The sequence below is a fragment of the Eriocheir sinensis genome, chromosome 64 (assembly GCF_024679095.1).
Source record: "Eriocheir sinensis breed Jianghai 21 chromosome 64, ASM2467909v1, whole genome shotgun sequence".
In the NCBI taxonomy this organism is placed as follows: domain Eukaryota; kingdom Metazoa; phylum Arthropoda; class Malacostraca; order Decapoda; family Varunidae; genus Eriocheir; species Eriocheir sinensis.
The window spans coordinates 3427332-3447331 of record NC_066572.1 but is presented as its reverse complement, the minus strand read 5'-3'; the positions used below and the strand labels follow the sequence as shown (position 1 = coordinate 3447331).

The 20000-nt window shown below is 39.6% G+C and overlaps 3 protein-coding genes across 52 annotated transcripts in view; 1 reads left to right on the top strand and 2 right to left on the bottom strand.

Moving 5' to 3' along the window:
• Positions 1-20000, top strand: part of LOC126987300 (transmembrane ascorbate-dependent reductase CYB561-like) — a 99685-nt gene that overhangs the window by 773 nt on the left and 78912 nt on the right. The gene's annotated exons all lie outside the window — the stretch shown is intronic.
• Positions 6772-7858, bottom strand: LOC126987299 (melanoma-associated antigen C1-like). Its single transcript, XM_050844165.1, has 2 exons — positions 7635-7858; positions 6772-7529 (listed from the first exon to the last, which is right to left on the bottom strand). The coding sequence occupies exons 1-2, from the start codon at positions 7856-7858 to the stop codon at positions 6803-6805; spliced, it is 951 nt and encodes a 316-aa protein (XP_050700122.1). The 3' UTR covers positions 6772-6802.
• Positions 13804-20000, bottom strand: part of LOC126987301 (fer3-like protein) — a 10020-nt gene continuing 3823 nt past the window's right edge. The window contains exons 2-3 of the mRNA XM_050844222.1: positions 19068-19209; positions 13804-15719 (exon numbers count right to left, since the gene is read on the bottom strand). Coding sequence (XP_050700179.1) covers positions 15408-15719; positions 19068-19209 — 454 coding nt within the window. The 3' untranslated portion in view covers positions 13804-15407. The remainder of the gene's footprint in view (positions 15720-19067; positions 19210-20000) is intronic.

Genomic DNA, 20000 nt, shown 5'->3' with positions numbered 1-20000 from the left:
CACATCAGCAACAACAGGTTCCTATCCTATGTGGTGATGGGTTACTGATATCCATAGATTGGGGTGTGATTCTGTATGTTTAGGAAAAGCCATCATGAATTGGGTGTAATTCTGAATGTTTTCGGTATTATTCTAGTGTTTGCCCATGCTCACCCCTCGCAGCCAAAATTGGCTTGGGGGCCTTTGAGACTGCGGGGAATGTGGCGGTAAACATGAAATGCATCGCAAACACGGAGTTTTAAATGGAAGAATGTAAGATGTATGGATGGGCAATTCCTAGACATTCAGCACATTGGAACCTCACACCAGTTTTATAGAATCACAAAAAAAAGTGATGTTGGTGCAAAAAACAGCTTAGGAGGATTTTATTTATTTATTTATTGCCCTTGAGCTGCTTCCTTTGAGGTGAAAAAAACAGTTCTTAAAATTTATATATTAGAATAGAAGAAAAACTCAAAGGAATTATCTGACACTTGCCTGATTCCTTAGATTTTGCATTAGTCTTCCTTAACACTACTGTGGCTGACTTCTCTTTTTGACCCAATTTTCAAGACATGAGTTGGCCCTCGGGACTCAGGTCTCCCGGGCCAAGACCAAGGTGCAGGTGTTTGGAGGCTTGCTGGAGATGAAACAGTACAGTCTGTTCATGCGTGTGGCGAGGACGTTGAGATCTTGGAAAATTTTTCATACCTTGGTAGGATAGTTTATAACAACGGTGAGTCTGGCCAGGAAGTCTTACGGCAGCCTGGCCGGGCCCACGGTGTTATGGACTCACTCAGCACGGGTATACGGCGTTGTCGATACATGTGTAGGACAAAGATCTGGATCTTCAAGTCCCTTGTGCTCCCTGTCTTACTTACTGCAGGGGAATGTGGGAGCTATAGAGGTATAAGTCTCCTGAGTATACCCGGAAAGGTATATGGAAAAGTCATAATAGAGAGGGTGCAAAGACTTACAGAAGAGAAAATCAGTGAAGAGCAAGGAGGCTTCAGGAAGGGAAGGGGATGTGTGGATCAGATATTTGCCTTCAGGATGGTAGTAGAAAAAATAATAGCAAAAGGAAAGAAACTATACGCTGCCTTCATGGATTTGGAAAAAGCTTTTGACAGTCGATTTTATTTATTTATTTATTTTTATTTATTTATTTATTTTTTTTTACAGCTACGGAGACAGCTCAAGGGCGCAATGAAAAAAAACTTAGATTGGATTGCATTGTGGGATGTTTTAAAGATTTATGGTGTGTGAGGAAAACTGGTTAGTGCAATAAAGTCTTTCTATGAGGATGCATCTGCATGTGTCAAAATTACTGGAGAAACAAGTGAACATTTTGAGATAAAAGTGGGCTTAAGACAAGGGTGTGTCATGTCACCATGGTTATTCAGTATTTATATGGATGGTGTTATTAGAGAAATTAAGGGCAAAGTTGGAGAAGTTGGAGTAAGACTGTTCGATGAGGGAAGGAAGTGGGTACTGAATTTGATACTGTTTGCTGATGACACGGTGCTCATTGCAGAAAAAGAAAGTGACCTACAAAATTTGGTCAGTGTTTTTGATAGTGTCTGTAACAGGAGAAAGCTGAAAGTAAATGTCAACAAAAGTAAAGTGATGGTTTGTGAGCGAAGTAGAAGTGAGGTTGTAGATTTTGTATGCCCGTATAGAGTGGGAATTGAATGTGAAAAAGAATGAAAATAATTTTGAATGGTGAAGAAATGGAGGAGGTCAATGAGTTTAAGTACCTTGGATCAGTTATGTGTAAGCATGGTGGTACGGAGGGAGAGATAAGAGAAAGGGCATTGCAAGGAAGAAGGGTGGCAGGGTCTTTGGGATGAATCATGAATGGCAGAAGTGTGAGCATGGAGGTAAAGAGGGATTTGAGAAATACAATAATAGTACCAACCCTCACATAGGAAACGTGGGCCTGGAATGAAAGTCAGAGGTCTAGAGTGCAGGCAGTGGAAATGAGTTATTTGAGAAGTGCTTGTGGTGTGAGTAGAATGGATGGAATGAGTAATGAAAGTGTGCACGAGTGGGGTGAAGGGAAGAAGTGTGGAGTGGTGGATGAAGTGAAGCGACAGACCTTAAAGTGGTTTGGCCACATGGAGCGAATGGAGGAGAGTAAGATGACCAGAAGGGTGTATGTGAGTGAGATAGAGGGAGGGAATGCTAGAGGACGACCTCCAGTGAAATGGAGGGATAGGGTGCAAGAGTACGTTGGGGAGAGGGGGGAAAGATCCTTGAGAAACTCTGAGCAGGCAAGGAGGGAGTGTCTGGATAGAGAAAGTTGGAAGCTCTTCTGCCGTGGCCATCCCCTCCTGGGAGCTCCTAGGACCAGGCGTCGATGAAATGATGATGATGATGATGTCTTACTCTGTGGCTGTGAGACATGGACACTAAATGTGGACTTGGAGAGGCGGGTTGATGCCTTTGGTAATAAGTGTCTACGCGGAAACATGGGATATCGCTGGAATGACTTTGTGTCAAACCGGCGACTACCCCGTGAGACTGATTCCACATGTATTACCTGCATAGTCCGTCAACGCCAACTCCGGCTATACGGGCATGTGGCACGCTGCCCAGAGGCTGATCCTGCTCACCGGGTTGTTGATGTAAGAGGCAAACTAGAGTGGAGGAGGCCGAGGGGATGCCCACGGAGTTCATGGCTGGGGCAAGTTGATAGATCCTGCCGGGAGGTACTCAGGGTGGGAAGGGGCCTGCAGGGAGACTAGCCTGGAGGGAACCTGGACTTGGCATCGTAGGGTGAGTGAGGCAATGCTGCCCCTGGTGTATGCCCCCACTGATTGATTGATTTCAAAGTGTGGTTAGTTGTCTTTGCTAATTTTTTATAACTTTTTACGACTGAATTGTAATATGTCGACTTAAATCTGTGAAAATCCAGCACTTCTGATGAACAACTCTGTCCCAAAAATGATATTAAAAACCCAGCCTAGCCACACAACTCTTAATAAACACTAATACCACATTTGAAAAAGCTGGTGTGAGTATAGCATGGGTAAGGAAGGCCCTCCCCTCTGAGACCTACCATTGGTCATATGTTCATAACACCACATCATCTGTTTATTGTCAGGTTTTATCAGTCTCTTATGAGGTTAGACAGTTGATGACACGCTTCCAACTATTCCCATCCCTTGCCTCAGCCTCACCAGTGCCCAGTGCTGCCAAATCCTCAACGCACTGCTTCCATGTCTTTCTTGAGCCGAGTGGAAAAAATTGGGCGGCTTTTCCGATACCCTACACCCCTGTCCACCCAGCAGTGAATGGGTACCAGGTATTAATCGGGGGTTGTGTCCCGTCTCCTGGGGTCTGTTCCCTTCTTCTGTAATTCCTTCCCCTTCTGTCTCTCTCCGGCATATGACCACAGATGTTGGGTTGTGTCCCGTCTCCTGGGGTCTGTTCCCTTCTCCTATAATTCCTTCCCCTTCTGTCTCTCTCCGGCATATGACCACAGATGTTGGGTTGTGTCCCGTCGCCTGGGGTCTTGTCCCTTCTCCTATAATTCCTTCCCTTTCTCTCTCTCCAGCATATGACCACAGATGTTGGGTTGTGTCCCGTCTCCTGGGGTCTGTTCCCTTCTCCTATAATTCCTTCCCCTTCTGTCTCTCTCCGGCATATGACCACAGATGTTGGGTTGTGTCCCGTCTCCTGGGGTCTGTTCCCTTCTATAATTCCTTCCCCTTCTGTCTCTCTCCGGCATATGACCACAGATGTTGGGTTGTGTCCCGTCTCCTGGGGTCTGTTCCCTTCTTCTGTAATTCCTTCCCCTTCTGTCTCTCTCCAGCATATGACCACAGATGTTGGGTTGTGTCCCGTCTCCTGGGGTCTGTTCTCTTCTCCTATAATTCCTTCCCCTTCTGTCTCTCTCCAGCATGTGACCACAGATGTTGGGTTGTGTCCCGTCTCCTGGGGTCTGTTCGCTTCTCCTATAATTCCTTCCCCTTCTGTCTCTCTCCGGCATATGACCACAGATGTTGGGTTGTGTCCCGTCTCCTGGGGTCTGTTCTCTTCTCCTATGATTCCTTCCCCTTCTGTCTCTCTCCAGCATATGACCACAGATGTTGGGTTGTGTCCCGTCTCCTGGGGTCTGTTCTCTTCTCCTATAATTCCTTCCCCTTCTGTCTCTCTCCAGCATATGACCACAGATGTTGGGTTGTGTCCCGTCTCCTGGGGTCTGTTCCCTTCTCCTATAATTCCTTCCCCTTCTGTCTCTCTCCGGCATATGACCACAGATGTTGGGTTGTGTCCCGTCTCCTGGGGTCTGTTCCCTTCTCCTATAATTCCTTCCCCTTCTGTCTCTCTCCGGCATATGACCACAGATGTTGTGCCGACTAAACCAAACTTTCCTCTTTCCATGTTTTCCTTGGCCTGCCTGTTTCTTGTACCACCAATGTGCAGGGTAACCAATTGTACCACCAACCACAGACAGACATAGGGAAACTTAACCCGTTAGCAGCAGGGATCATGTTTCTTAATGGTCCCTCCAAGCGAGAAAAATGAGAAAAAATCACCCCTCACACAAACCATTTCATAATACATATCAAAGCATTTGTGATCAGATTATGCATCATCTATTTTGGGGGGGTTATATCATGGCACAAATTTGGCCCATCGCTGCTACACGGTAAAACCACAAATTTGGCCCGTCGCTGCTACACGGTAAAGCCACAAATTTGGCCCGTCGCTGCTACACGGTAAAGCCACAAATTTGGCCCGTCACTGCTACACGGTAAAGCCACAAATTTGGCCCGTCACTGCTACCATGTTAATGCAATGTTATAAGAAGGCAGAAACATATAGTCAAGCTAAATATATGATGCGGAGGTCATTTATTTGAAAGGATCAGGTCGTTTTAGAAGGATGTGAGCTCTTATGTAGAGAAATATAGAGATTTGATGCTACATGTTCTTAGCAAATTTGGGAACTAAGCAATATATAGTATGTGAGAGAAGAAACATAGGGAAACTAAGTACTATATGATGTAGAAGGGAGATCAGTTCAATTAAAAAGGATATGATTGACAAAAATAAAATGAAGTAAAGAGATATAATTCTACTTGTACTGCTTAGTGGATATGGAAACTAGATAATATATGGCATGTGAGGGAGAGAAACACATAGGAAACTAACTCTATAAACTGAATGGTATATGTGAGGAAGATGAGGTCATTTGAAGAGTTATGTGAATGCCGTAATGTAAAATAAAAAATGAGTAAAATGAAATAGAAGTAGACTGAGTGCTTATTGATTGAAGGAATATAGAAGAAAAAAAAGTATGTTGTACAGAGATATAATGCCTCATCTTACTTAGGTGATAGAGAAATTAGATATATAATGTGGTAGGGTGTGTATTTAAAGGGATCAGGTTGTTTTAGAAGGATGTGAGTGTCTTTGTGCAGAAATAAATACAGAAAAGAATTACAGGAAAAAAAATTGTAGTTTATATGTAGACAGACAAGCTTGTACAGTAAATATATGGTGTTTGAAGATGTTTATTGGAAGGGATCAGGTTGTTTTAGAAGGATGTGAGTGTCTTTGTGCAGAAATAAATACAGAAAAGGAATTACAGATGAAAAGAAGTGTAGATATATAGTTATACAGTTAATATGTAGACAGACAAGCTTGTACAGTAAATATATGGTGTTTGAAGATGTTTATTGGAAGGGATCAGGTCGTTTTAGAAGGATGTGAGTGTCTTTGTGCAGAAATAAATACAGAAAAGAAATATAGATGAAAGGAAGTGTAGATATATAGTTACACAGTTTATATGTAGACAGACAAGCTTGTACAGTAAATATATGGTGTTTGAAGATGTTCATTGGAAGGGATCAGGATGTTTTAGAAGGATGTGAGTGTCTATGAGCAGAAATAAATACAGAAAAGAATTACAGGAAAAAAAAATTGTAGTTTATATGTAGACAGACAAGCTTATACAGTAAATATATGGTATTTGAAGATGTTTATTGAAGGGATCGGGTTGTTTTAGAAGGATGTGAGTGTGTTTGTGCAGAAATAAATACAGAAAAGGATTACAGGAAAAAAAATGTTGTTTATATGTAGACAGACAAGCTTGTACAGTAAATATATGGTGTTTGAAGATGTTTATTGGAAGGGATCAGGTTGTTTTAGAAGGATGTGAGTGTCTATGAGCAGAAATAAATACAGAAAAGAATTACAGGAAAAAAAATTGTAGTTTATATGTAGACAGACAAGCTTGTACAGTAAATATATGGTGTTTGAAGATGTTTAGTGGAAGGGATCAGGTTGTTTTAGAAGGATGTGAGTGTCTTTGTGCAGAAATAAATACAGAAAAGGAATTACAGATGAAAAGAAGTGTAGATATATAGTTTTGTAGTTTATATGTAGACAGACAAGCTTGTACAGTAAATATATGGTGTTTGAAGATGTTTATTGAAGGGATCAGGTCATTTTAGAAGGATGTGAAGAAATTGTGTAGAAATATAATATCTCTGCACATACTTAGTGGATTTCGTACTTGTAAATATATTGTGTAATGAACATATGTTAGCAAAATGTGATATACGCATTTAATTGAAGGGATTGGGTCATTTTAAAAGAATGCGAATGGCTCTGCTTGTGAATAAGAGAAGGAGGGAGAGTGAGAAGAGAGATAAAATGAGAAAGAGAGAGAGAGAGAGAGAGAGAGAGAGAGAGAGAGAGAGAGAGAGAGAGAGAGAGAGAGAGAGAGAGAGAGAGAGAGAGAGAGAGAGAGAGAGAGAGAGAGAGAGAGAGAGAGATGGCTGTATTACTTAACATTTCTCTGCCCAAGTTCACATATTTGACAAGGCTTTCGTAGGAGTTGTGGGCATTTCCAGGGGTAGTTTTATGGCCCTGGTGGTAGTGTGACCCTTCCTCTGTACCATGAACCTAAAGAAACACTCATTTGACAAGGCTTTTATAGGCATTGTGGGCATTTCCAGGGGTAGTTTTATGACCCTGGTGGTAGTGTGACCCTTCCTCTGTACCATGAACCTAAAGAAACACATATTTGACAAGGCTTTCATAGGAGTTGTGGGCATTTCCAGGAGTAGTTTTATGACCCTGGTGGTAGTGTGACCCTTCCTCTGTACCATGAACCTAAAGAAACACATATTTGACAAGGCTTTCATAGGAGTTGTGGGCATTTCCAGGAGTAGTTTTATGACCCTGGTGGTAGTGTGACCCTTCCTCTGTACCGTGAACCTAAAGAAACACATATTTGACAAGGCTTTCGTAGGAGTTGTGGGCATTTCCAGGAGTAGCTTTATGACCCTGGTGGTAGTGTGACCCTTCCTCTGTACCTTGAACCTAAAGAAACACTCATTTGACAAGGCTTTCGTAGGAGTTGTGGGCATTTCCAGGGGTAGTTTTATGACCCTGGTGGTAGTGTGACCCTTCCTCTGCACCATGAACCTAAAGAAACACATATTCGACAAGGCTTTCATAGGAGTTGTGGGCATTTCCAGGGGTAGTTTTATGACCCTGGTGGTAGTGTGACCCTTCCTCTGTACCATGAACCTAAATAAACACTCATTTGACAAGGCTTTCATAGGAGTTTGGGTCATTTCCAGGGGTAGTTTTATGACCCTGGTGGTAGTGTGACCCTTCCTCTGTACCATGAACCTAAAGAAACACACATTTGACAAGGCTTTCATAGGAGTTGTGGGCATTTCCAGGAGTAGTTTTATGACCCTGGTGGTAGTGTGACCCTTCCTCTGTACCATGAACCTAAAGAAACACTCATTTGACAAGGCTTTCATAGGAGTTTGGGGCATTTCCAGGAGTAGTTTTATGACCCTGGTGGTAGTGGGACCCTTCCTCTGTATCATGAACCTAAAGAAACACATATTTGACAAGGCTTTTGTTGGAGTTGTGGGCATTTCCAGGAGTAGTTTTATAACCCTGGTGGTAGTGTGACCCTTCCTCTGTACCATGAACCTAAAGAAACACATATTTGACAAGGCTTTCATAGGAGTTGTGGGCATTTCCAGGAGTAGTTTTATGACCTTGGTGGTAAGTTTAACCCTTCCTCTGTACCATAAACCTAAATAAACACTCATTTGACAAGGCTTTCATAGGAGTTGTGGGCATTTCCAGGAGTAGTTTTATAACCCTGGTGGTAGTGTGACCCTTCCTCTGTACCATGAACCTAAAGAAACACATATTTGACAAGGCTTTCATAGGAGTTGTGGGCATTTCCATGAGTAGTTTTATGACCCTGGTGGTAGTGTGACCTTTCCTCTGTACCGTGAACCTAAAGAAACACACATTAGAACCCGACTGACCCCCTCTTCGACCTTTAGAAATACTGATGTGACAAGTGAAAGTGTCTCACTGTGCTGACCAGTTTTAAAAGGATGTGAATATATGTGTGTCAGTGAATGAGGAGATGAATGAGAGTGAGAAGAGGGAAAATGAATGAGAGAGTGAGAGAAATGAGTGTGTCTGAGTGTGTTAAAAAGGAACAGAGTGAGAGTTATAGAAGGATGTGTATATTTGTGTATGTGAATGAGAGTATGGGAGAAAATATGAATGAATGAATGAGAAAAACGAGTGCATCTGTGTCTGTGTGTGTGTGTGTGTGTGTGTGAAAAAGTGGAGATGAGTGAAAGTGACCAAGAATATGAGTCAGAGAGAGAGAGAGAGAGAGAGAATTATAATGACCTCTCGGAAATACATTATCAAAGGTTATATATGTAAATCAAACCACTTCAATAAGTTATGGAAAATCTGAGTTTATTTAGCATTAGAATTACCTTATGATAAAGTTTAAAGCTTGGAACATAGGCAACTTAGAGTGTATACAATGTTAACTTAGAACATTATTGATAGTTACATGATAGAGAGAGTTTGGGGATAGGTAACATTGGTAACTTAGAGTGTATACAATATTAACTTAGAACATTATTGATAGTTATATGATAGAGTTTGGGGGTAGGTAACATTGGTAACTTAGAGTGTGTACAATGTTAACTTAGAACATTATTGATAGTTATATGATAGAGTTTGGGGGTAGGTAACATAGATAACTTAGAGTGTATACAATGTTAACTTAGAACATTATTGATAGTTATATGATAGAGAGAGTTTGGGGATAGGTAACATAGATGACTTAGAGTGTATACAATGTTAACTTAGAACATTATTGATAGTTATATGATAGAGTTTGGGGATAGGTAACATAGGTAACTTAGAGTGTATACAATGTTAACTTAGAACATTACTGATAGTTATATAATAGAGAGAGTTTGGGAATAGGTAACATTGGTAACTTAGAGTGTATACAATGTTAACTTAGAACATTATTGATAGTTATATGATAGAGTTTGGGGATAGGTAACATTGGTAACTTAGAGTGTGTACAATGTTAACTTAGAACATTATTGATAGTTATATGATAGAGTTTGGGGATAGGTAACATTGGTAACTTAGAGTGTATACAATGTTAACTTAGAACATTATTGATAGTTATATGATAGAGTTTGGGGATAGGTAACATAGGCAACTTAGAGTGTATACAATGTTAACTTAGAACATTATTGATAGTTATATGATAGAGTTTGGGGATAGGTAACATTGGTAACTTAGAGTGTATACAATGTTAACTTAGAACATTATTGATAGTTACATGATAGAGTTTGGGGATAGATAACATTGGTAACTTAGAGTGTGTACAATGTTAACTTAGAACATTATTGATAGTTATATGATAGAGTTTGGGGATAGGTAACATAGGCAACTTAGAGTGTATACAATGTTAACTTAGAACATTATTGATAGTTATATGATAGAGTTTGGGGATAGGTAACATTGGTAACTTAGAGTGTATACAATGTTAACTTAGAACATTATTGATAGTTACATGATAGAGTTTGGGGATAGGTAACATTGGTAACTTAGAGTGTGTACAATGTTAACTTAGAACATTATTGATAGTTATATGATAGAGTTTGGGGATAGGTAACATTGATAACTTAGAGTGTATACAATGTTAACTTAGAACATTATTGATAGTTATATGATAGAGTTTGGGGGTAGGTAACATTGGTAACTTAGAGTGTGTACAATGTTAACTTAGAACATTATTGATAGTTATATGATAGAGTTTGGGGATAGGTAACATAGGCAACTTAGAGTGTATACAATGTTAACTTAGAACATTATTGATAGTTATATGATAGAGTTTGGGGATAAGTAACATAGGCAACTTAGAGTGTGTACAATGTTAACTTAGAACATTATTGATAGTTATGTGATAGAGAGAGTTTGGGGATAGGTAACATAGGCAACTTAGAGTGTATACAATGTTAACTTAGAACATTATTGATAGTTATATGATAGAGTTTGGGGATAGGTAACATTGGTAACTTAGAGTGTATACAATGTTAACTTAGAACATTATTGATAGTTATATGATAGAGTCTGGGGATAGGTAACATTGGTAACTTAGAGTGTATACAATGTTAACTTAGAACATTATTGATAGTTATATGATAGAGTTTGGGGATAGGTAACATTGGTAACTTAGAGTGTATACAATGTTGACTTAGAACATTATTGATAGTTACATGATAGAGTTTGGGGATAGGTAACATAGATAACTTAGAGTGTATACAATGTTAACTTAGAACATTATTGATAGTTATATGATAGAGAGTGTTTGGGGATAGGTAACATTGGTAACTTAGAGTGTATACAATGTTAACTTAGAACATTATTGATAGTTATATGATAGAGTTTGGGGATAGGTAACATAGATGACTTAGAGTGTATACAATGTTAACTTAGAACATTATTGATAGTTATATGATAGAGTTTGGGGATAGGTAACATAGGCAACTTAGAGTGTATACAATGTTAACTTAGAACATTATTGATAGTTATATGATAGAGTTTGGGGATAAGTAACATAGATAACTTAGAGTGTGTACAATGTTAACTTAGAACATTATTGATAGTTATATGATAGAGTTTGGGGATAGGTAACATTGATAACTTAGAGTGTGTACAATGTTAACTTAGAACATTATTGATAGTTATATGATAGAGAGTGTTTGGGGATAGGTAACATCGGTAACTTAGAGTGTATACAATGTTAACTTAGAACATTATTGATAGTTATATGATAGAGTTTGGGGATAGAATAGCTAGTGTTTGTTGCTTGTTTGTTTGTGTACAGTGTTAACATAGAGGTTGATTGATAGATAGATGCTTAGAAATGTTTGGGATGAGTCTTGTTATTGTTTTAGTATTTTGTTTTGTTTATTTTGCAAAGGCTTAAAGTATATATTCAGTACATGGGAAGCAGTTGATTTAGGTGACTAGATATGGTTCCTTGTCCTTTTTTTCTTCTTTTTCTTCTTTTTTTCTTCTTGTTCTGAGTCCTTAAGATATATAAGTGTGTGTTAGGTAAGTAGATATGGCTTCTTGTCTTCTTTTTTCTTCTTGTTCTGCTACTTTTTCTTTTTCTTTTTTTCTTTTCTTCTTTTCTTTTTTTTTTTCTTCTTGTTCTGGATAGATTGATAAGTGTCTCCTTATTTGTCTTCTTTTTCTTCTTTTTTCTTCTTGTTTTGCTTCTTTTTTCCTCTTTTTCTTCTTTTTCTTCTTTTTTTCTTCTTGTTCTGAGTCCTTAAGATAAATAAGTGTGTGTTAGGTAAGTAGATATGGCTTCTTGTCTTCTTTTTTCTTCTTGTTCTGCTACTTTTTCTTCTTTTTCTGCTACTTTTTCTTCTTTTTCTTCTTCTTGTTCTGGATAGATTAAGAAGTGCGTGTTAGTTCACCAGATCCAGCTCCTTATTTGTCTTCTTTTTCTTCTTTTTTCTTCTTGTTTTGCTTCTTTTTTCCTCTTTTTCCTCTTTTTCTTCTTTTTTTCTTCTTGTTCTGCATCCTTAAGATAAATAAGTTTGTGTTAGGTAAGTAGATATGGCTTCTTGTCTTCTTTTTCTTCTTATTGTGCTTCTTTTTTCCTCTTTTTCCTCTTTTCTTCCTTTTCTCTTCTTTTTGTTCTGGTTATTCTGTGTCCTTAAGATAGATAAAATAAGTGTGTGTTTGTTGAGTAGATTTGCTTCCTTGTTTTTCTTTTTCTTCATCTTTTTCTTCTTTTTTCTTCATCTTGTTCTGGATAGATTAATAAGTGCGTGTTAGTTCACCAGATCTGGCTCCTTATTTGTCTTCTTTCTTGTCTTCTGTTTTTTCTTGTTCTGCTTCTTTATCCTCTTTTTCTTCCTTTTCTTCTTTTTCTTCTTCTTGTTCTGTGTCCTTAAGATAGATAAATATGTGCGTGTTAGCTGACTGGATCTTGCTTCTTGTCTTCTTTTTCTTCTTTTTCTTCTTGTTCTGCTTCTCTTTTCTTCATTTCCTCTTTTTCTTCTTTTTTCTTCTTCCTCTGAGTCCTTAAGATAGATAAATATGTGTGTGTTAGCCGACTGGATCTTGCTTCTTGTCTTCTTTTTCTTCTTTTTCTTCTTGTTCTGCTTCTCTTTTCTTCATTTCCTCTTTTTCTTCTTTTTTCTTCTTGCTCTGAGTCCTTAAGATAGATAAATATGTGTGTGTTAGCTGACTGGATGTTGCTTCTTGTCTTCTTTTTCTTCTTTTTCTTCTTGTTCTGCTTCTCTTTTCTTCATTTCCTCTTTTTTCTTCTTTTTTCTTCTTGCTCTGAGTCCTTAAGATAAATAAATATGTGCGTGTTAGCTGACTGGATCTTGCTTCTTGTCTTCTTTTTTCTTCTTTTTCTTCTTGTTCGGCTTCTTTTTCCTCTGTTTCCTCTTTTTCTTCTTTTTTCTTCTTCTTGTTCTGTGTTCTTAAGATAGATGAATAAGAGTGTGTTAGCTGACTGGATCTTGCTTCTTGTCTTCTTTTTCTTCTTGTTCTGCTTCTCTTTTCTTCATTTCCTCTTTTTCTTCTTTTTTCTTCTTCCTCTGAGTCCTTTAGGTAGATATATATGTGTGTGTTAGCTGACTGGATCTTGCTTCTTGTCTTCTTTTTCTTCTTTTTCTTCTTTTTCTTCTTGTTCTGTGTTCTTAAGATAGATAAGTAAGAATGTGTTAGGTGACTAGATTTTGATTCTTGTCTTCATTTCCTTCATTTTCTTCTTGTTCGGCTTCTTTTTCTTCTTTTTCTTCTTTTTTTCTTCTTCTTGTTCTGTGTTCTTAAGATAGATGAATAAGAGTGTGTTAGGTGACTAGATTTTGATTCTTGTCTTCATTTTCTTCATTTTCTTCTTGTTCGGCTTCTTTTTCTTCTTTTTCTTCTTTTTTTCTTCTTCTTGTTCTGTGTTCTTAAGATAGATGAATAAGAGTGTGTTAGGTGACTAGATTTTGATTCTTGTCTTCATTTTCTTCATTTTCTTCTTGTTCTGCCTCTTTTTCTTATTGTTTTCTTTCCCTTTTCTTTCCCCTCTCCTTGTTCTTTTCTTCTTTCTATTCCCTTCTTCTTATTTTCATATTCTTATTCAGATCATTTTTCTTCATCATCATCATCATCATCTTCAACCTTGTGTACTAAGATAAGGAAGAAGAAGAAGAAGAAGAAGAAGAAGAAGAAGTTACTAGAGAGATTGAATGATTGATTGATTGATTGAAGGTTATTGTTACAAGGAGAATTACAACAAGGGAGATTAGAGTTTACTAGAGAGAGATTAGATTAACTTGAACAGACTAGACATAAGACATAAGGAAATCAAGTAAGTAAATATAAGTTAAGACAATAAGTTAGACATTTTAAACACACATTGATAAGATATTAGCTGTTAAAGATATGTCGTTAGGTTTAAGGTAGAAAAGATATGGCTAGGTTTTAAGTCTAACACACACACACACACACACACACACACACACACACACACACACACACACACACACACACACACACATTCACTCTTATTTTATTTATTTTTAGTTGAAGTTTCCCTAAGAATTGGAAGACATTATTATCATTATTATTATTATTATTATTATTATTATTATTATTATTATTATTATTACTATTACTTATTATTATTCCTAGGATTAAGTACATGTTATAGATGTAGTAGTAGTAGTAGTAGTAGTAGTAGTAGTAGTAGTTATAGTTATTTCTACTAGTATAAAATGATAATATGCTTAATACTAATACATAAAAGACTTAAAAGTTATAATGTTATTGAGAATACAGTATGGAAGACTTCGTTGTGTGTGTGTGTGTGTGTGTGTGTGTGTTGGATCAAGTTTGGAAGACAAATATATTGCTTATTGTACATTACGAACGCGTAACTTTATATGTAAAAACAAATGGTGACTATGTGGTCTGTATCTATGTAATATACAAACACGGAGCAAGCGTATTGAAGGGGGACAATACCCAACAAATATTAGATACATGTGGTGGCGGCTGAGTGGTCATGTGGGGGCGCAGTGAGTCCCGCCCGCCGCTACAAGCTGACACTGCTCAGTCATCGCCGAGTGCTCTAAAGCCCCGGTCACACTGACTTTACGACCTGATAACGACCACCCGCGACCCCAAAATTTTGCGATTCACACCCGTCGTTTCCCGACCACGTGGGTGGCCGGGCAGTCGTACAACCGTGCGGCTACCGGCGGTCGTCCAGTGCCCGTCTAGTAGGTGGCCGGACGGCGACCATCGGCGACCGGTTCCCGTCCTGTCGCAATGATGACGGTGATCTCCCGTACTGACCGGTCTTAATATAAGGTCGTATGTCTGTTTGCCGTCCAGCCCACCACCGGTCGCTGCACGACTCGCCATGTGGAGGGTGTCCGGACGCCGACCACGGCCAGTGACAGACCCAGAATGGACGGCGAACATCACCATCCACCACCACCTATCGGCAACCGGACGGCGTCCGCTCGCCATCCGGTCGCCGTTCACCAGTTGACGGTCATATGTCGGTCACCGGTGGCAGTCCGCTTGCCGTCCAGACGCAGTCCGTTCGGCCACCGGACGGCAACCTTTTTACGACCGGCAGTGACCTGAGAGGTCTGCTGGAGGTTTTTGGTGCAGCACCAAAAACCTCCAGCCGATCTTTTAGGTCGCACGGGGGACGGAGACACATGCGATCTCACGCACGACCATGTACGACCTCCCGTGACCTACAGGTCGCGGGAGGTCTTTATTAAGTCGTAAAGTCAGTGTTACCGGGCCCGAAGACTACTCACATGCTATACTGAAGACCACTTATCAACCCGGACTCTAGATTAACTCTAAAGTGGATCAATGATGAGCTCCGGGAGGCAGCATGAGCCAACCAAGATGGCGCCACTATAAACACTTGCCTGCGCCATTGCAAGCTCGGGCTGACCACCACTTGGCCCGCTAAGAAAGCCTACCGGCACTATAAGCCAAAGAAAAAAATCACTCCTCGACAACAACAACAAATACAAGATAATACAATAGACTAAACAATTAACTAGCGGGCAATTGAGTGCCGAACTGCGCAGCGGGTCGCTTCCCAAGTGACATTTCTGGGTCCCACTCAAGCTGTCTGGGCGGGGCGGGCACGGCGGGGGGGGCGACGTTGGCAGCGGCGGCCCCCCTGCCCAGACCGCCCCTGCCCCCTGCCCCGGGCGCGGAGGAGGCGGCGGCGGCAGCGGCGGCGGCTACAGCGGCGGCCTCGTGCTCTGAGGCGAGGAGCTCCGTCATGAAGGAGATGTAGGTGATGGCCAGGCGGAGGGTCTCGATGCGCGACAGCCGCTTCTCGTAGGCGAACGTTGGCACCTGCGGGGAGGGAAGGGTTGGAGAGGCTGATTCGTTGTTTTAGAGACGGTTTAACAAGATTACGAGTCTTTTGCAGGTACTGAGGTGGATATTTCGGTGTTTTAGACGATTTAGGCAATTTTAAGGGTATTTTAGAGGAATTAATAGATGTATAATGGAACTCTCTAGAGCAGTGGTTCTTAACCTGGGTTCGGCGAGCTAGTCTCAGGGGTTAGGCGAAGACATTGCAATTTTGCAATTGAATTTTAAACACATTTTCTTTAATATTTTATGGATTAAAATGGAATCCATTCTTTGTATTATCCAAAATCAATATACTCTTGAATTTTGAAGCAATTTTTCTTCCACTTTGTTTTTTTCTTTTTTTTCTTTTTTTTTCTTTATGCTTCCCGAGGGGTTCGGCTACTGTGCGGAGGTTTTCGTTAGGGTTCGGCGCCTCTGAAAAGGTTAAGAACCACTGCTTTAGAGGGACTGACGTGGATGGTTGAGTGGTTTAGTGGGTTCAAGAGATAGAAGAGTATATTTCAGCTAGGGTGTTCTAGAGCGTTGTGGAGGGATTGATGATAATAGAAGGGTGTTTACGTGGTGCTTTACATACATTAATAGTGGTTTTAGAGGTGTTTGTAAAGAGTTCAAACGTATCAGTGCTTGGATGCGCGACGGCCGCTTTTCGTAGGCAAAAGTTGGAACCCCAATCGTTGCTCGAAAACCCTGATCGTTTTTCTTCTTTTTTTTCTTTTTCCGAACACATGATAGGCAGTAAATTTTGGCATAATTTAACAAAGGAAGAACTGATTATGTTGTATAGAAAGCCTGATTTAGTAAGGAAGAATAGATGACTTTTCTGAGTTAAGCCTTATGATAACTGTTCGGGGTTTTGTTGGGTTAGGTTAGGTTAGGTTAAGTTTAGGGAATTTTGAGACACATGATAGGTGGCAAATTATAGTATAACTTAAAGGAAGAACTCGTTATGTTGTATAGAAAGTCTAATTTCGTAAGGAAGAATAGATGATTTTTCTGAGTCAAGCCTTATGATAACTGTTTGGGGTTTTATTGGGTTAGGTTAAGTTTAGGGAATTTTCAAACACATGATATCCAGAAACCTATAGCATGAATTAACAAAGAAAGCTTTCACTTTGTTATATAAAAAGTCTCATTAGTAAGGAAGCATAGATGAGTTTTTCTGAGTCAAGACGTATGGTAACTTTTTGTGGTTTTGTTAGGTTAGGTTAAGTTTAGGGAATTTTCAAACACATGATATCCAGAAACCTATAGCATGAATTAACAAAGAAAGCCTTCACTTTGTTATATAGAAAGTCTCATTACTAAGGAAGCATAGATGTTTTTCAAAGTCAAGACGTATGGTAACTTTTTGTGGTTTTGTTAGGTTAGGTTAGGTTTAGGGAATTTTCAAACACATGATAGCCAGAAACTTGTGGTGTAAATCAACAAAGAATGACCTTACTTTGTTGTATAGAAAGTCTCATTAGTAAGGAAGAAAATATATGATTTTTCTGAGTCAAGACCTATAGTAACAGTTTGGGGTTTCGTTAGGTTAGGTTAGGTTTAGGGAATTTTCAAACACAAGATAGCCAGAAACTTGTGGTGTAAATCAACAAAGAATGACCTTACCTTGATATATAGAAAGTCTCATTAGTAAGGAAGAAAATATATGATTTTTCTGACTCAAGACCTATAGTAACAGTTTGGGGTTTTGTTAGGTTAGGTTAGATTAGGTTAAGTTTAGGTTATCTTCAAACACGTGATAGGCGGGAACTTATGGCATAATTCAACAAAGGAAGAGCTCACTGTGTCATATAAAAAGACTGGTTAGTAAGGAAGCATTTATGAATTTACTGTGTGCATAAATATAGTGACCATTTGGGTTTTAGTTAGGTAAGGTTTAGGGTATCTTCAGGCACACAACAGCCAGCGACTTATGGTATAACTTAGCAAAGAATGACCTCACTTTGTTATATAGAAAGTCTCATTAGTAAGGAAGCAAATGTGATTTTTCAGAGTCAAAGCGTATGGTAATTGTTTGTGGTTTTGTTAGGTTAGGTTAAGTTTAGGGTATCTTCAAAGACATGGCAGCCAGCAACTTGTGGTGTAAATCAACGAAAAATGACCTCACTTTGTTGCATAGAAAGTCTCATTAGTAAGGATGCATATATGAATTTTCTGAGTCAAGACCTATAGTAACTGTTCGAGGTCTTGTTAGGTTAGGTTAGGTTAAGTTTAGGGTATCTTCTAACACATGACAGCCAGCAACTTCAGGTAAAAATCAACAAAGAAAGACTTCGCTTTGTTATATAGAAAGTCTCATTAGTAAGGAAGCATATATGAATTTTCTGAGTCTCAAGACCTATTGTGACTGTTTGAGGTTTTGTTAGGTTAGGTTAGGTTAGGGTATCTTCAAACACATGACAGCCAGCGACTTAAGGTATAAATCAACAAAGAATGACCTCACTTTAATGTATAGAAAGTCTCATTAGTAAGAAAGCATATATGAATTTTCTGAGTCAAGACCTATAGTGACTGTTTGAGGTTTTGTTAGGTTAGGTTAGGTTAGGGTATCTTCAAACACATGACAACCAGCGACTTAAGGTATAAATCAAAGAAGAATGACCTCACTTTGTTGTCTCATTAGTAAGGAAGCATATATGATTTTTCTGAGTCAAGACGTATAGTGACTGTTTGGGGTTTTGTTATATAGGATAGGTTAGGTTAGGTTAAGTTATCCTCCTCCTCCTCCTCCTCCTCCTCCTTCCCTATCTGTTTAGCTTCCTTCCCCACCTCTCTCTGCACTTCTTCCTCACCTTATCTTCCTCCTCCTCCTCCTTCTCCTTCCCTTCCCACATATCTCTTCATCCCTCCTTTCACCTTCCTCCTCTCTCTCTACCTCCCCTTCGCCTATCTTCTTTCTTACCTTATATTCTCCTCCTTTCTCTCTCTACTTCCCTCCTCCTCCTCCTCCTCTTCCTCCTCCTCCTTTCCTATCTCTGTTTACCTCCCTTTCTCACCTCTCTCTGCACTTCTTCTTCACTATATTTCCCTTCCCTCCTCCTCCTCCTCCTTCACCTTCCCTTCCCTTCCCTTCCCTTCCCTTCTATATCTTCTTCATCCCTCCTCTCATCTTCCTTCTCTCTCTACCTCCCCTTCACCTCTCTGCTTTCTCATGTTATATCCTCCTCCTTTCTCTATCTCCTCCTCCTCCTAAAAATCGAAAAAAAAAGCATTGAATTAGCTAGCAAAAAACAAAAACAAAAACTAACATTGAATTTGCTGAAAACTACGTGTGTGTGGTCTGATTTTCTATGTAATTCTATGTAATTCCTCCGCGCTCACCTTCCGCCGTAGCTTGTCAAAGGCCTCGTTTAGATTGAACATACGCCGCCGCTCTCTCACGTTGGCCGCGCGGCGCTGGGCGATGGACGGGACCCGGCGGCGGACCTTCTTACCTCCTCCGCCGACACCGCCGCCGCCGTACCTAGGGAGGGGGGGAAGGAGACACGTGTTAGGTTAGGTTAGGTTAGGTCAATGAATATATACTATAAGGATAGCTCACTGAAACGTTATCGATGACGTCATGACCGCGGTATGTCATCTGGTTCACTCTCAGCCTGCTCTCACGGTATAAAATGTACTTGAAAACCATTATTCATTCTTATTCATGGTCAGATTTTGCGCTTTTTTGATTGCTAAGGATAAGTAATTAAATTAGGCAGCTGTTGTGTTGGCTAATCGTATACAATAATATAAATAATGTGAGAAACATGGTAAACAAGCTGCAGAAATATTGCTCTGTTTACCATCGATGCCTACGTTTTCTTAACTTTTATTAACATTAGTTTCCTTCAACTTAATTTGCACGGGTAACTAATCCAGTCATATATAATGAAATCAATTTTTTTTATATACATACTTATATATTGTATAATATTTACGCAATTTTTTAACTAAATGAATTCACCTTTACCAAACTTTCACTACAGAGCTTTTCTTTAATGTTATAACTTTCTTGGAAAATGTTTGGGCCTCACCCGCGCAGACTTCGCCTTCACTTTATCTTATCGTTTGCAGGCCAAAATCCACTTCTTCAAGGTGTGTTTGTCTCTAGGAAACCAAATGAACTTAACACCTTGGCGACTTTCCGCAGTTGAGCCACTGTAACACCCATATACACCACAAATCACCATTTTCACTGAGTACGCTACGGTGAGAACACAGTGAAGTGAACCAGTTTGCCGCCGAGCACCATTTGTTTACATGTGTGACGTC

What these genes read in the sequence shown, in the direction of transcription:
- LOC126987299 (XM_050844165.1), bottom strand. Translation starts at nt 7,858, where the DNA reads ATGTGTTTCTTTAGGTTCATGATACAGAGGAAGGGTCCCACTACCACC. An exon ending in TCAAATGTGTGTTTCTTTAG is followed by an intron (nt 7,530 to 7,634) that starts GTTCATGGTACA and finishes GTGTTTATTTAG; the next exon opens with GTTCATGGTACAGAGGAAGG.